At 40.1% G+C, this 14,779-nt stretch overlaps 2 protein-coding genes across 5 annotated transcripts; both read left to right on the forward strand.

The window, feature by feature from the left end:
* The first annotated feature begins 5,321 nt into the window (after nucleotides 1-5,321).
* On the forward strand, nucleotides 5,322-11,203 carry LOC112273344 (uncharacterized). The gene is made up of 7 exons (XM_024502001.3): nucleotides 5,322-6,506; nucleotides 6,800-7,196; nucleotides 7,380-8,783; nucleotides 8,924-9,144; nucleotides 9,333-9,369; nucleotides 9,572-9,639; nucleotides 9,759-11,203. Exons 1-7 carry the CDS (start codon nucleotides 6,409-6,411, stop codon nucleotides 10,564-10,566), a joined length of 3,033 nt encoding a protein of 1,010 aa, XP_024357769.1. The 5' UTR covers nucleotides 5,322-6,408; the 3' UTR covers nucleotides 10,567-11,203.
* Nucleotides 11,204-11,710: 507 nt separating this feature from the next.
* Nucleotides 11,711-14,592, forward strand: LOC112273346 (uncharacterized). 4 transcript variants are annotated; one of them, XM_024502004.2, is made up of 4 exons: nucleotides 11,711-11,930; nucleotides 12,185-12,338; nucleotides 12,465-12,798; nucleotides 13,036-14,592. In XM_024502004.2, the coding sequence occupies exon 4, from the start codon at nucleotides 13,056-13,058 to the stop codon at nucleotides 14,382-14,384; it is 1,329 nt and encodes a 442-aa protein (XP_024357772.1). In that variant the 5' UTR covers nucleotides 11,711-11,930; nucleotides 12,185-12,338; nucleotides 12,465-12,798; nucleotides 13,036-13,055; the 3' UTR covers nucleotides 14,385-14,592. The 4 variants fall into 4 exon arrangements, with proteins under 4 accessions (XP_024357772.1, XP_024357773.1, XP_090101222.1 ...); XM_090245097.1 differs by having other exon boundaries at nucleotides 11,753-11,930; nucleotides 12,271-12,338; XM_024502005.3 differs by lacking the exon at nucleotides 12,185-12,338 and having other exon boundaries at nucleotides 11,718-11,930.
* The last annotated feature ends 187 nt before the right edge of the window (nucleotides 14,593-14,779 follow it).

The following is a 14,779-nucleotide window of genomic DNA, read 5'->3' on the forward strand; positions in this document are numbered from 1 at the left end:
ATAACGCCTTAAAACCTTCAAGAAGAGGGGTAATCTACTCTCTCCAAGAAAGATAAGACTTCAATATTATAATAGAAGAAATATCAGTTTAAAAGAAGGTAATCTGCAACCTCTAAAATGCCAACACCTTCAAGCAAAGGGATAATCCACACTCTAACAAGAAGGAACTAGCTCTGATATGAAAGATGAGTATAGTCTCGACAAACTGTCACGAATTTAGAATACTGACTGGAAATCTAAACAAGAAGCTAAAGAAGAATCGACAAGAATTAGATTAATCAGATGAGTACAAGAACAACACTAGAATGGTGAGCTAGAGCTCCAAGAAGTGTATTGACGAGACTAAGGATCCCCTCGGACTCGGCTCCTATACATACTACAAGCTACGAAGCTTCTCAAGTAGCTTCCACTAATTAAGAAGCTTCTCAAGCAATTTCTATAGGTTAGGAAGCTTCTCAAGTAGCTTCTACAAACTAAGAAGCTTCTCAAGGAACTTCCACGAGCTTGAAAACTTCTCAAGTAGCTTCTACAAACTACAAAGCTTCTCTAGAACCTTCTAGAATCTTCTACAACTTCCTAGTATATGTCCTTGACAAAACTTCCTTAACTTCTCAAATATAGTTCTAATAATCTATTTTTATGTGTCAGTAATACAATTATCTTATCGTTATCTTATTACAAACAATAATGGATAATGATTCATTTCCAATATATTATTGAAGTTGGATAATCAATATACATTCACAAAGATCTATCTTTTTTCTTCACAAAAAGTATTAATGCACTTGCTAGAGATTTTGGATGTCAAATAAAGTTTTTTGCAAGATTTTCATTGATATAATCATTTAATGCCAAAAGATTATTTTGTGATAGGTTGTAGATTGGACCAAATGATAATTGAGCCCTTTCTTGAAGATCAATGGGATAAACATTCAGTTGATGCTTCAACAATATATTAGTATTTTTTTTCAAAGACATCTTACAATTTTTTATATTTCTCTAAGATAGCTTCTAGCTAGCTTGCTTCTTCATTAGTTGGAGTTGCATAAATAACAAATAGAATTTCTTTATTAGATGTCTTCATTAAAGCTCTTGCTCTCAAAAATAAAGGCTGTGTTGTTAATAATTTCTTGATAGGTTTTTCCTAAAGAAATTTTATTGGAAATTATACCTTATGAAACCTCGAATCTATAGATGGATTATATCTTTCTAACTACTAAAATCCTAGAATAATAGGTTTGAAAGTCATAGAATGCTTCAAGTTTTGCATCACCATAAAATCTTATAAAAAAAATTCTAATTTCAATAGTTCTAAGATATAACACATTCATTGTATTTATAATAACATCTAACTTGGACTTAAGAGATTCAACCATACTAACATCTTTACATCTAATCATCTTAAAAGAAAATAAGAAAGGTTTTTAAACAACATCAATTTAGAAGAAGGTACCCAGCAACCTCTAAAGCGCTTTGATACCTTCAAGAAGAAAGATAATCTACTCTCTATCAAGAAGAATCAAGCTTTAATATTGATAAGAGGATAGTCTTGATAAATTCTCATAGATACACTATACAAGAGACTAAACAAGAAGTTGAACAAAAGAGTTTTAACAAGAAAGCTAGTATAAACTTGATTAAACCAAATAATTATAACACCAAGATTAAAAGAAGTAAATTAGAACTCCAAGAAATGTGTTATTAAGATTAAGAATCTCCTTAACCTTGACTCTAATATATATATATATATATAAGTATTAAGAAGATTTTCAAAAAATTCATATATTGCTTAAAGACAAAGCAATCTTAAGAAACTTCTTGAGAAGTTTTTATATTGCTTAAAGATGAAGCAACCTTAAGAAGCTTCTGAGGCAACTTCCTTGATTTTTATAGAATTTTTTAGAATCTACTAAAATATTCTAAAAACCTTCTAGAACTTTCTAAAAATAATTTTAAAATCTTATATTGGAATATTTTAATAATTTATTAGAATATTCTAAAACTTAATAGAATATTTTGAAAATATCTCTAAAATACTCTCATTGGATGTCCATAATAATATTTTTAATAGAATTTGTATACTAAGTATTTTCTAAAGCCTTAATAAATGACCAAAAAATAATTAAATTGATTAAAGAACCTTTTAGGTGAAATTATAAACCTATGCTTGTACTTCTCTATGGCTCTAAAATATTAATTAAAATAAATTTTGTATTATTTTTTTTAGTATTATTTATATTTTATTATAATAATTACTAAATATATATATACATATATTTAAAATTCAGAAGTATACTATATATATATATATATATATATATATATATTTCTTTCAACAAAATTTATGATTGTAGTTTAAATAAATTTCATATATTATAAAAAATTAAAAATAAATAAAAAAATGGATGATATTTCATGTGTTATTTAGTGTTAGAATTTTAGAATAAAATTTTATTTTGTACATATTAAATAGTAAAATAATAGTAATATGATTAAGTTTGATTTTTACTTTTTAAATTATAAATATATTTGAAATTAGATTTATTTTTAATATTATTTTAAAAAATTAAATTTATATGGATATAGATATATAAATAGATAAATCTTGGAAATATTAACAAAAAAAACTAAAAAAAAATATATTGAGTTTATGGCAAATTGTAGTAGTAATAGCAAAAAACTATTATTGTAATAGCAAAAATTGTGATAGAATTGGTAACACTTTAAATATGACACATATAAAATTAAAAAATATATATCATTAATTATCTTATAAAATAAAATATTTAATTTAAAATAAGAAAATAATGATATATTTTAACTATATAATTTTAAATAAAATGTATGTTGTATCAAATTATTGATAAGTTAATAGTAAATAATAATAATAATAATCTGATAATCTTCTTTTCTTGGATATTTTGATATCCCCTTCCAAAACTTTAAGTTGCATTTCTAAGTAAAAATAAGAAGAATTTATTTTTAAGTTCTTAAGGAAATAGATTAAACTTCTACATTTTTGGTTGAGAAGAACTTTGGGAGGTACCAAGATATCCAAAAGAGAGGAAGATATATTTACATAGCATCCAATTAGACATATTTACATAGCATCCAATTATTTGCATAAAAATAAAAATAAAAATACAATGAATCAAATGTACTAATTACAATTTTTATTTTTTATTTAATTTATTATTAACATCATATACATGTTTTAGTATTTAAATTATATATATGATAATTTATTCAATATAAATTTAAAATTTTATTTTAAATTATTTAATTTGTATTAATATGTAATTTTGTACATATAACTATTTGTATTTTTATTAAGATAATATAATAATAGTTGATTTATCAAATTATTAATTATCTTCACTTATTTTTTTAAAAAATTATTTATTTATTTTTGTATCAAATAAATAAAAACTTTGTATAATGTCATATAAGGTCATATATGATATTCAAAAACGAAGATGAGCTTATACAATCATTTGTTTCCAAAAAATTGCAATATTATTCAAAATTAGTTATTTTATCTATAGATTCAATTGAAAAGGTTACAAAAACAATGTTTACTACAAGAAATAATAAAAATATTGATACAAATAGTATGAATGTTTTTTTTAATAATAATAAAATACACACACACACACACACACACACACATATATATATATATATATATATATATATATATAATTAATTACTTTGATCTTTTAATTTGTTTTTATTTTTATTTTTCTTGTTAGATTATTATTAAACAAAGTATGTAATGTTACAATTGGTCACAAAATTTTAAAAATTAAAATTCTTTTTGATTTGAAGACATTATGAATAGTATAAATATAATACTTAAATTGAAATTACAAAACTATAAGAATATATATATATATATATATATATATATATATATATACAAAAATTCATTCACAAATTAAAATTTAAAATATAATTGTATACACTATTATAATTTAAATTCTTTTTAGTGTAAAAGTGGTTTGCTATAGAAATGATCATTACAAATAGAAATATAAATTACAGTTGAGTCCTTAGTGCATGTTTACTACCTAGATAAAATTTAAAAACAAAAATCAAGTGATATAAGTTAATCAAAAAAATTCTATAATTAATAATTCATATTTGTGTTTCCCTTATATATTTAAGACAACAATGTCTATCTATGTGCCTCCATTTATTCTAAAAATTGTACATCTCTTGCATGTTTATTCAACATTCTACTGTATGGGAATTGTTAGATTTGAAAGATAACAATTGTTTAAATTTTAGCAATGAACTTACATTACAAAACATATGCTAGATATACTCAAATGTCTCTTTACTGAATTAATCACATCTATTGATTTACCATTAATGATAGTTAAAATTATTTGTAGCATCCATTATTTTTTTACACGTTGCACAAATATGTGGAAATAGAACAACAGAGTGAATTCAAATACATGACTTAGTCAATTAAGCATGCTAGGACCTTGGGGCGGTGACTAATACACTTTATATCTTATGTAAATCTTCATCCTGTCCAGCACCATGACGAAGACCCATTACAATACAATATAAAGGAGATGCATAAAGAGATAATAGAGCATTGCATAGCATTGCCTTCAGGAAAAAAATAATATACATATCTACACGATGATGATGCTGGGCCTCGGAGCAGGCACACGAGAGTGGCTCCAAACCCGAATCCGCATGCAGGAACTTATCACGACGAAGGACCACGACGACCACGAGGAGGAGGAGTGGGAGGACCAAGCAGAGGCACACGACGAAGACGACGACGAGTAGGGTGGGGGAGCAAGTAGTAGTAGTAGGGCTTTCGAGTGTGGGTTTACCAGCGATCGACCCTAGAAAGCTTCTTCAACCCAACTAGCTAGCTATGCAAGATTCTGCCATCGATGCAGAGCCCCCCCCCCCCCGCATTCTTCCGATTCTGGCTGATACCATCAGTGGCGGGTGCATCCACACGGTGGAACATTCGCTGCGAAGAAGAAGAAGAATAAGATCACAACCCGACGGAAGTGTGAGCGGGTGGTAGATGCGGCGGGGGAATTCATAGTAGGGTTACAGCGGGAGCGGAGATAGGGGGGCCGTGCCGAGGTGGACAGTGGGGGGGGAGAGATTATCTTAACCGCCTTTGTAGGCGTTGGAGGCGTTAACCCGTCTCTCTCCCGAATGCGGCCCTGTGCCCGTGGGGTGTGTGACTCAGCGATCGCTCTCCCTCGGGACTTTGCGTATCGCTCCCTCTCTCACTCCCCCGCTCGCCCGCCCCCACTCGCTCGCTCGCTCACCCCCTTCGCTGTGTGCTGCGTGCGCGTTCTTCTGTTACAAACCCACCTCCCCGCCACTCCAACTGCCTTTTCTCTCTTTCTCTCTGTCATCCCCCCCTCCTCGACTGTCCCCCTTCTCCCTTTCCCGCCTCCCCCACCCACCCCCGCCCCCTTCCTCTCCCTGCCGCTCTTGTCTTAGCCTCGCCTCCTGCCTCTGCTGCTGCTGCTAGTCTTCGCAGTGCCACTCCTTCCTCCCTTTGCTGCTGGCTGCGGCGCTGTCCTGCCGTGTCATTTTTCTTCGTTTTTTTCCCTTCTTGTCCCCCTCCTCTTCTCCCCTTTTGACTAGTTATTTCGATTCCTGTGCGCCGCGTGGTGCTGCGAATCATTTACATAGGGTTTTTCCGTAGGACTGAGGGTTAGGGTGCTCTGTAAGTGGCTCCTCCCAATTTTTTGCCGCGGCTTTGGTTTCTGGTGTGGCTCTACGTGTGTGCTGCTTCTGGGTAGGGTCTGGGGTCAATCGTTTTCGGTTGCTCCTTGGGTCTTGGACATTCGTGCTCGTGATTGCTCGAGTTTTTATTTATTTTTGTATTTATTTTTGTATTTATTTTTTTGCTTTGTTTTGTTTATTTGATTGTTTGTTTTTAGTTTAGTTTAGTTTGTTTGTTTTTGATTTGTTGGAGTATTTGTGTGTGACGTTAGGTTGCAGGAAAGTTATAATCGGTTGATCGGGTTGTTTTGTGTGCTTTCTTGGCCTGTGTCGTTGTTTATGTGAAGTCTCTTATTTCACTACTCTGTTTTTGGATGTTTTCTTGATTCCCGTTTATGCATCGGGAGCGTCGCCCCTGCGACCTCTCTCTCCCCCCCTCTCGCTTGCTTATGTACCATTGAGCTTTTAATTACAGTTCAAATCATACAGCGTGGAGTAGATTGAGTTCTATTTCATTGTTATTCGTCCTGTTGACGCTCGAAGTTTTCTTTGCTTCTTTAGGTCAATAAGTTCTTATTCAGACTGATAGTTGTGATTAGGATCCAGCTTCTGTAGACTTGTTTCAGTTCCTTGCATCCGTGTCTAGTAGTATTAAAGACGGCGGGTCAGGTGGGAAACAAGGACAACAAAATGTCAAAGAAGAAAATGCCCCGGGCTGTCATGACACTGAAGGATTTCCATGGCGGTTCGATTCCTTCAGATCTGCCCTTGCCATCTGCCCCTGGAATGTAAGCCTGCATGTACCTCTCGATCTACAGTCTGATGCAATTGATCACGAGCAGGGCGCTTCCTTATCTCTTCTTGATATCTTGTTTTTACTGCAATGGTAACGAATCTTTATTAATGGAAGTTTTCGCGTGCGGCTACATTTTTCCGTGGTGTGAGAGTGTTCTTTGAAAAGCGACACTTTTTAGCTGCCTTCAAAGCGCACTATCTCACGCATTTATAAGTGAAAGTCCTCGTCTCTTGTTTGGATCAAGTGGTTGATGAATGTCTGCAATCTACTGTGCGTCACCTTCAGGACTGTCGACCGGAGCGCGTATGAAAGGCAGGGCTCAGGCGCTTGGAGCAGCCCTTCTCTTGGAAGAGGTTACGGAGGCAATGATCGTGGTGTCGGACATTTCAGGCAGGGTACAACCAATGGAGTTAGGACATTTGAAGATAAGGCATCCTTTTTCCCAAACCCAGCAAACATTGGCCGGAATTACGAGGAGGATGAAAGGAAGCCAGTGGACGGTCGACCCCGCAGTGGTCACGCAGACCGTTACGAAGACCATAGTTACGAGGATCAGCGCCCTCATTCTAGCTATGAAAAACCGGTTGATCGGTTCTCTGTGGAGGAGCAGGGGAGCTATGCGCCGACGCGATCATTTGGTCGAGTTACTGATACTGGCAACTACGGACAGGGAGACGGACAGGTATGTTTTAGAATTATGAAGTAATCTTCTGTTTTACAGACGATGTGGTCCTTACATTGTACATCTAAATTGGCGAGAGTCAATCAATTAGGATCTCGGATCTATTTCAACAGTGCAACAACTTTTACAGCTCACGACGGTGGTTTCAACTTCACAAAATTTTACGACTCTATTATTGTGCAGGGTTACAGACAACAGTCAGCATCCGCGTATGTGACAGAGCAGGTTCCCCCTGTTAGTGGTAATCAGTCGTCTTATACGCAGGCATCTCAACAAAATCTGCTCCGCACTCGACCAGCATCTCCACCCAGCAATTGGAGGCAACAATTACAGCAGCCACCTGCTGCAGGAATAGCTGCCTCTCGATCCACTGGTCCTAATGTCTGGCCAGCTCGCCAAGATGGGACTAGCACTCGCACCTCTGAATCTATGCACAATGAGAACAGGAGTGCAGCTCCGTGGAGAGCGCAGACTACTCCGACAAGATCAGACGTTGCTTCCATAGAGAAGGCTCCTCAAGGTAGTTGGCAGTCCGAACCTGATCGCTCGGCACCTGTTCATGCAGCTGAGCTGAATCCGATTCGTGGATCTGTCTTTTCTGACCATGGCAGTAAGCGTCCATCTGCAGAGCAAAGTGCAGTTGCTTTCGTTTCCGACAGCCGTGTAGAACATGTTGCTCAAGGTACGTACCCTGAGAGCAACAGAGCAGGTCATGAGAACCCTGGACGAGGGGCTTACTTGGATAGCGGAAGTGGGGCCTATTCGGACACTGGTAGACGTCCTTATGGGGACGGGTATGTAGATGTGGGAGGGCGTGGTGCCTATCAAGAGCATAATCGTGGAAGTTACAGTGAAGACCGCCGGAGAGTCAGCGATGAGAGGTCTCTCGAGTTCGACGAACCTCTAAGAAGTGGGAACTCTGAGCGCATCACATTTTCAGATTCTGGAAGGACTGTGTATCCAGACACTGGTCGTTACAGTGGAGAGCTTAATCGTGGTGTGGATTATCCGGATAATGGTCGTCGGGATATTCGCGATCAACCGAGACCGGAATACATCGAAAGCAGCAGGGAGCGGGAGCCTGTGGATAATAACAGTGGTGGCTATACTGAAGCTAGTCGGGGTAGCCAGGACAATGTAGCGAGAGGTGCCTACAATGAAAGAGGTCGATCTGGTTACGGAAGTGCGAGAGGTAACTACGGGGACAATCCTCGCAGTGCCTACAGTACCGAAGGCCCTCGAGATTCACATGGCCCAGTTAGTTTCCGCGGAAACTATTCTGCGGAAGGTTCTGCACCTGGCCCTTACCTTCGAGAAAGTGGGTATGGAGTGGATAATAGTGCCACTATTTATGGTGAAAGTCAGGATAGAAGCAGAAGTCCTTTTGTTTCAAATGGCTCACGGTCTCCTCCGCTTGTGGACGGAAATAGAGGTGGGTACAGTTCATCAGATTCTGGTCCTGCAGATGCCTCTCGAGGACCAGTCTCTGCTGCTCCTGTTGCAGAGAGGCGACGCCTAAAGCTACTGCCTCGCACTAAACCCCTGGAGTCTGCTGCTCCAGTTGGTACCGAAGGGGCAGTAACCGAGGTACGAAAACCACCCGTTCTTCTTCTCGACGTCTGCATCTGGGGTTTTGCGAGCGATCTTTCGCATAAGATATTCACTTAGGTTATTTCTCAAGTTCGTTGTCTACTTTTTTTCTTTTTTCTTTTTTTCTTTTTGCGCAGGAGAGCTCGAAGGATCGTGTTCTCGAGGTGGAAGAAAAGAGGCCCGCTGAGGTTCTAACGCTGGATGTTATCAAGGGCGAAGGTCGCGATGGAGGTGATAGTAATCTGGGAAACTCGCTTAGTAACGAAGATCTCAGCCGACCATCTGAACGTCCTAAGCTTAACTTAAAGCCTCGGTCCCAGCCAGCCGAGCCTGGGGTTGATCTCGACGGCAACGTCAGGTATGTGTTGGGCTGCATCTTCTTTAGTAGTCAAATGTTTACGAAACCTCTTAATGAACTGGTAAACAGGTTTTCAATGTCCTCTCTAATAATAGTGTTTATACCATTTTGTCGCGTCTATCTTTTAGGGTGTAGGAGTTCGACCAGAGTATTTTAACCAATTGTTGGTTTCTCATGGAAACGTGCAGGCAAACAGTTTTTGGTGGTGCTCGTCCTCGAGAGCTTGTGAGCCAACTGCCTGTTGCAAATAATTTTGATTTACTGTAGCTCTTCGTGCGCTGTGGTTCCTTTGTTTTGAATGTATTGTGTTCTTAAGATTCCTCTTATATCGGTCGAGTGTACCTGAATCAAGTTGGAGTTTGGTTTGATTTTTTATCCAATTTGCGACTTTGTCATTGCTAATGGGATTCATTTTGAGTGCCTGTAGGTTCTCAAAGAGCGTGGTGTCGATAACCCCATAGTTCATGATGCTGCTCCAACACCTGTCGCGGCTATGTATGTATCCTTCCTTGCATTTTGTGATCTTCCTTGAACTTAACCACCGACACTTTCGCTTGACCTTTGTTTTGTTAGGAATACATGCTGATCGCCTTGTGTTGCTTCTTCACCTTCAGTCCCAGCAAGTCTGAGCGGCAAGATGGTGGGCGGACGGAAGTTCCCAACAATTGGGGTGATGAAAAGCAAGAGTCAACTAGGCGCTATGAACCTCGTGGTGCCCGCTCCATGGAGAAGCAAAGCTCTGCTTTTCCAGAGAGGCAAGATGGGAGCCGTGTCCCTGGTGACTCTAAGGATTATCGACGTGGAGATATTGACAAGCATGACGTCAGAGACAGATTTGAGAGTAATCGGTCTTATGATCGTCAGGAGAGTCGAAACCGTGATGGCCAAGACTCTCAACGTGATATCGACAAACAGGATAGTTGGCGCCGGCCTGCATCTCCTCCTGCACCTGCTCCAGCTCCTTCTGCATTGCTCGATTCTTCCAACCGCCAGAATTCTGGCAGGCTCGGTTACACTGCTCCTGCCTCGGCTTTGGAGCTGGTGCAAGCTTTCTCTAGGTCCACAAGCTTAGGTTCTCCAATCGTCGGGGGTATGAATCGCACAAATAGTGGCAATCAACGTGGTTCAGTCAGTTCAGGCATTCGTCCTGGCCAGAATTACGGGTCATCTGGTTATCACGCAGGACCCATAAATGGGAATATTGGAGGTTATCATGGCAAGGATGCGCCATTTTCTCGCCTTGCAGAAGCCCCGGCTCCAGTTTACACTGGTGGTCAAGGAAACGATTACAACGGTTTTAACAGTGGCAGCAGAGGTTATGGTACTGGATCCAATGAGTCAAACTGGGGCTCATCTCATGGACGTTCAGACGATGACTTTCCAGGAAAGAGAGGTCTTCCTTTACGTCGCCCATATGAGTAGGCTTCAGATTATTCAATACTCGTACGGAGTCTTTTCACTATATAGATGGGAACCTGTAGCAATCATTCAGAAGAGCTTGTGCATCTCACGGAACCATTGTTTGTTTGTAGGCGAGAAACGCCGCAGTTAATTGTAGAAGCTTGTTGTTTTTTTTAAGTTCATCGTAGGCTGGTTGGGGGATGCTATGATGACATTTGCACTGTGTGTGCTCTTGAACTTGTTCTTGAGCATGCTCTCCAAGTGTTTAAGTGGCCAAGTTCTGCCTCCTTTGTTTTTTTGGTAGATCATAGGTTACAGGCTGTCTGTTTGGCATAGTACATGAGTGGTGATTGCAGAGGAGTAGCGAGATAGTCCATTTTATTCACCATCTCAAGTGCGTGGCCGTCTGCTTTTAGTTTCTATGGCAAATAGTCTAATGGACCTTTTGTTATGAAGAAGTGGCATTTAGGCAGTTTTGTTATGTCCGCTAAGATTTTGAGCATGTTTGTTTCACCTTGAAGTTAATAGGCATCCTTCTTTTGCTCTTTTGTTTATTTACATGGTCACATTGGCCTGACTTTAGTGGAGATACTGGCTTAGTCATGTTCATATATCTCATTTCGAAATTTATGAGTATGGCCGCGCTTTAATTCATTTATATTTCAGCTGCACATCGAGTGAAATGGACACTCATTTTTTCATCGTTGGCATACTGGTGGTTAACTGGATTGATTGGGTGAAAGAGGGGTAGTATGCTTCTTCTCCATGGTGTATCCCCAGATGGTTCTGAATATTTTTCATGCTCGTCTTGTCCTTCTGTCTATTACCTTCACACAGGACACGGTTACACTCACTACATAGCCTGTTTTCTTCCACGTGAATAAGAACAGGAGATATGCATCCACCATATTTTTCAGTCGCTTCTGCATTATCTAGATTTTGCCTTATTGAACCACTGCTGCTTGGATGAAGCCGGTGTGTGGCCTTACCTGAGGTTTTGTCTGATCTCAATTAGCGAATCTAGGGCTTAAAGTATAGCTTAAGCTTTTGTTGTAGTTCCTCAGAATGTTCCCATGTAGTGGAAGATTCCCACTGCAGGATTCAATCAAGTCGATGAAAAGCTACCATTTTCTATTCAAATATCTTCGCTCTCTGCCACAGTGGTCATTTTCAATGGTGTCGTTACACTCAGCTCACATGGGAGTTTCTGAACTAGTTGGATTTCCTTATTGCAGAAATTTTCAACTGAACTGCTCATCTTATATTTTGAAGACGTAGACACTCCTCACGATGATTATCATATCGGAGCCCCAGCAAGATTGTTGAAGTTGGGCGTTGTGGCTTTCCTAGAATTGTTATCGACTCACTTATGCAGCTATTCCAAGGTAACCAAATGGTCTCTGGTGAAATTCATTAAGGCGAGAAGGTGATCGAAAGCTGGAATTCTTGTTTGTTTGCTAGTAGCAGCACTGTGGGAACTAGGTTGGATTACTCTAGGTGCAGATTTCTCATCTGTTATTTGTGTTATTGTTGTTTGGAGCACACAAAATTTGCTTGTAATGAGCTGATTCCTTCGTTAGAAGACCTCGTGATTTCAATTTGGGGTTCCTCCCTGTTTTGAGTTCGCAAACGGATACAGGGGCGAGAGGAATTTCGGGGAGTATTGGCAATTGTCAGACTTTTTAATCATTCTCCTCTTTTCAACTGCGAATTGCATGATACAAGCTTTACTCTCCACGTCATTACAGCGCACATCGTTGTGCGCTACGTCATTCTACCTACAATTTCAAAAGGTTGCAAAACATTCATAAATCTCCGAGATTGCATTTATCGGGTGTTTTGTTGCAGTCACGAACCATTCCGACAGGCCTGAAGTAACTGTGAAGTTTGCGGTGGGAGTGTTTGCTGTGTGTGGACAGGTCTCAACGCCGACACTTGTTACTTCTAGTGATACCCATCAAATTTACTCACCTGTATTCTAGTGGAGTTCGAAATAATGAAGCTAACAGGATTGGGGAGCCGCGTGACATTTTTGGGGAAATCAATTCGAGCTTGGTAGCGGAAGTTTCGCAAGTTATGGATACAGATTATTAAAGTGCCTTCCTGTATTTACCGTTTATTTTCGTGCACCGAACGGGGTGATTGGCGTGTGTTGGTGATACAAGTAAGACCGGATGGGCAAGAATTCCTTGACTAACTACTTTCACATGTGATTCGTCCTCAACTCGACAGCATCATCTGAAGACTTCTACGGTTTGTGACTTTTCTCATACCAACTGTGGCACCACGGGTTGATAACTCACTGTTCAGTAGCATAAATTCAATTCTAAGCTTGCAATACAAGCTTTAATGTGCATCTCTGTTTACTCGTCCCTAACTCTTGGATGGGGCTTGACCTACTTCTAAAACCTCGACTTAAACTTCATTTAGTGCTGAGTAGCGAGCGACTGTTGTATCTCATTGAACTTGTCTTGTATTGCCGCGTTTCAGGTAACATCAAGTAATCCAAAATGGTTGTCGTAAACAACATAGAAGCGGACATTCTACCAGCCAGGATCCTGAAGCCGAACCTGCAAACGAATTGGGCGCAAAACATCGTTTACGGAACGAATACTCTCCATGAGGTTATTTCAATCGAGGAGATTCAAGCCTTGCTGCAGTCGCAAGAGAAGGTCACAACCGCCGGCACAGGCCATACCTTCAATTTCATTGCGGACAATCTCCATAGTCGGCTCTCGCTGAGGTCGTTGCACCAAGTGTTGCACCTAGATGAAGCAACCCGCACAGTAGTTGTGGACGCGGGCATTAAGTATGGGCAACTCTGCTCCTTTCTCGACAGCCGGGGGTTTGCGTTGCAAAACCTGGCGTCGCTCACAGAGCTCTCGATTGCTGGTGCAATCAGCACTGCTGCACATGGATCAGGCAATAAGAATGGTAATCTCGCCACCTCCGTCTCTGCTTTGGAGATGGTGACTGGCAATGGGGAAATAGTGAAGCTCTCTCGGCAATCTGATGGTGAAGTCTTCTCTGGAGCTGTGGTCGGGCTTGGTGCTCTCGGTGTCATCACTCAGATCACATTAGATATTCACCCAGCTTTCACAATGCGGCAGTTCGTGTACAAGGATCTACCGCTAGCTCAGGTTATAGATCACTTCGATGCCATTATGGGTAGCGGGTACACTGTCAGTCTCTTCACTGATTGGCAGGATCAGCGGATGTACCAGATGTGGTTAAAGGTCCGTGTCGAAGATGGCCAAACATTTGAGGCGCCGCATGAGTTTTTTGGAGCGAAGTTGCTCACTGAAAACGTAAACGTAGTCCGCGGAATGGCGGCTGAGAGATGCACCGAGCAATTGGGAGTACCAGGGCCCTCATACCAGCGTCTTCCTCACTTCCGCGAGGGTTACCTGCCTGGCGTTGGCGACGAACTCCAGTCTGAGTACTTCATGCCCCGCCATCATGCTGCTGCTGCAATCTTATCCATGGAGCGTTTGCGCGATCAAATTTCTCCGATCCTTTTCGAATCGGAGATTCGTACGATCGCGGCAGACGATCTGTGGATGAGCACTTGCTATGGCCGTGACTCCGTGGCGATCCACTTCTGCTGGAAAAACGACTGGCCGGCAGTTCAGCGCCTGTTACCCATCATCGAAAGCAAGTTGGCTCCATTCGATCCTCGCCCTCACTGGGGTAAGCTCTTCGCTATGTCGCCTGCCCTAGTCCAGTCGAAGTACGAAAAGTTGGTTGATTTTGTCAAGCTCGCTGCTAAGTACGATCCGAAGGGAAAGTTTCGCAACGAATTCCTCAACACCAACGTCTTCACTAACTGTAATCCGTAATTGCCTCAGTCCTGGCACTGAGGTAGGTGATAGCGTTCAATGATCTTGTAGAAAGTAGACCACTCGTTAAGTGGTTTTCATGTCAACGACACTGAATTGTGGATAATTAGTTGCATAAATTCTACTGTGTGACATAGCCAAGCACCATGTGTCAAACTCTGGAATTCCAGCACTGTCTCGAAGTAAATGCTCTTGGCATTGTTTACTATTTGCTGGGCAGTGAGTGTTTGTTTTTTTTCTTTTTCTCTATGCCTTGGTATAAAGCCTTATCATCAAATTTGCGTTCTGAAAGTGTTGGGATATGACGCCTGAGCTTCCATCAAAGTGTCTCCATTCGAAGACTCATGAACATGGATGATTAAGGGACCAACACTAGTATACCACAACCCGCAGCT

This window comes from Physcomitrium patens, chromosome 20, assembly GCF_059467195.1.
Source record: "Physcomitrium patens ecotype Gransden chromosome 20, ASM5946719v1, whole genome shotgun sequence".
Classification (NCBI taxonomy): domain Eukaryota; kingdom Viridiplantae; phylum Streptophyta; class Bryopsida; order Funariales; family Funariaceae; genus Physcomitrium; species Physcomitrium patens.

Bases quoted from the DNA above. Each gene is read 5' to 3' on its own strand.
- LOC112273344 (XM_024502001.3), top strand. From the start codon at position 6,409: ATGTCAAAGAAGAAAATGCCCCGGGCTGTCATGACACTGAAGGATTTC. The intron at 6,507-6,799 runs GTAAGCCTGCAT...CGTCACCTTCAG, and splicing joins TTGCCATCTGCCCCTGGAAT to GACTGTCGACCGGAGCGCGT. The intron at 9,640-9,758 runs GTATGTATCCTT...CTTCACCTTCAG, and splicing joins CCAACACCTGTCGCGGCTAT to TCCCAGCAAGTCTGAGCGGC.
- LOC112273346 (XM_024502004.2), top strand. From the start codon at position 13,056: ATGGTTGTCGTAAACAACATAGAAGCGGACATTCTACCAGCCAGGATC.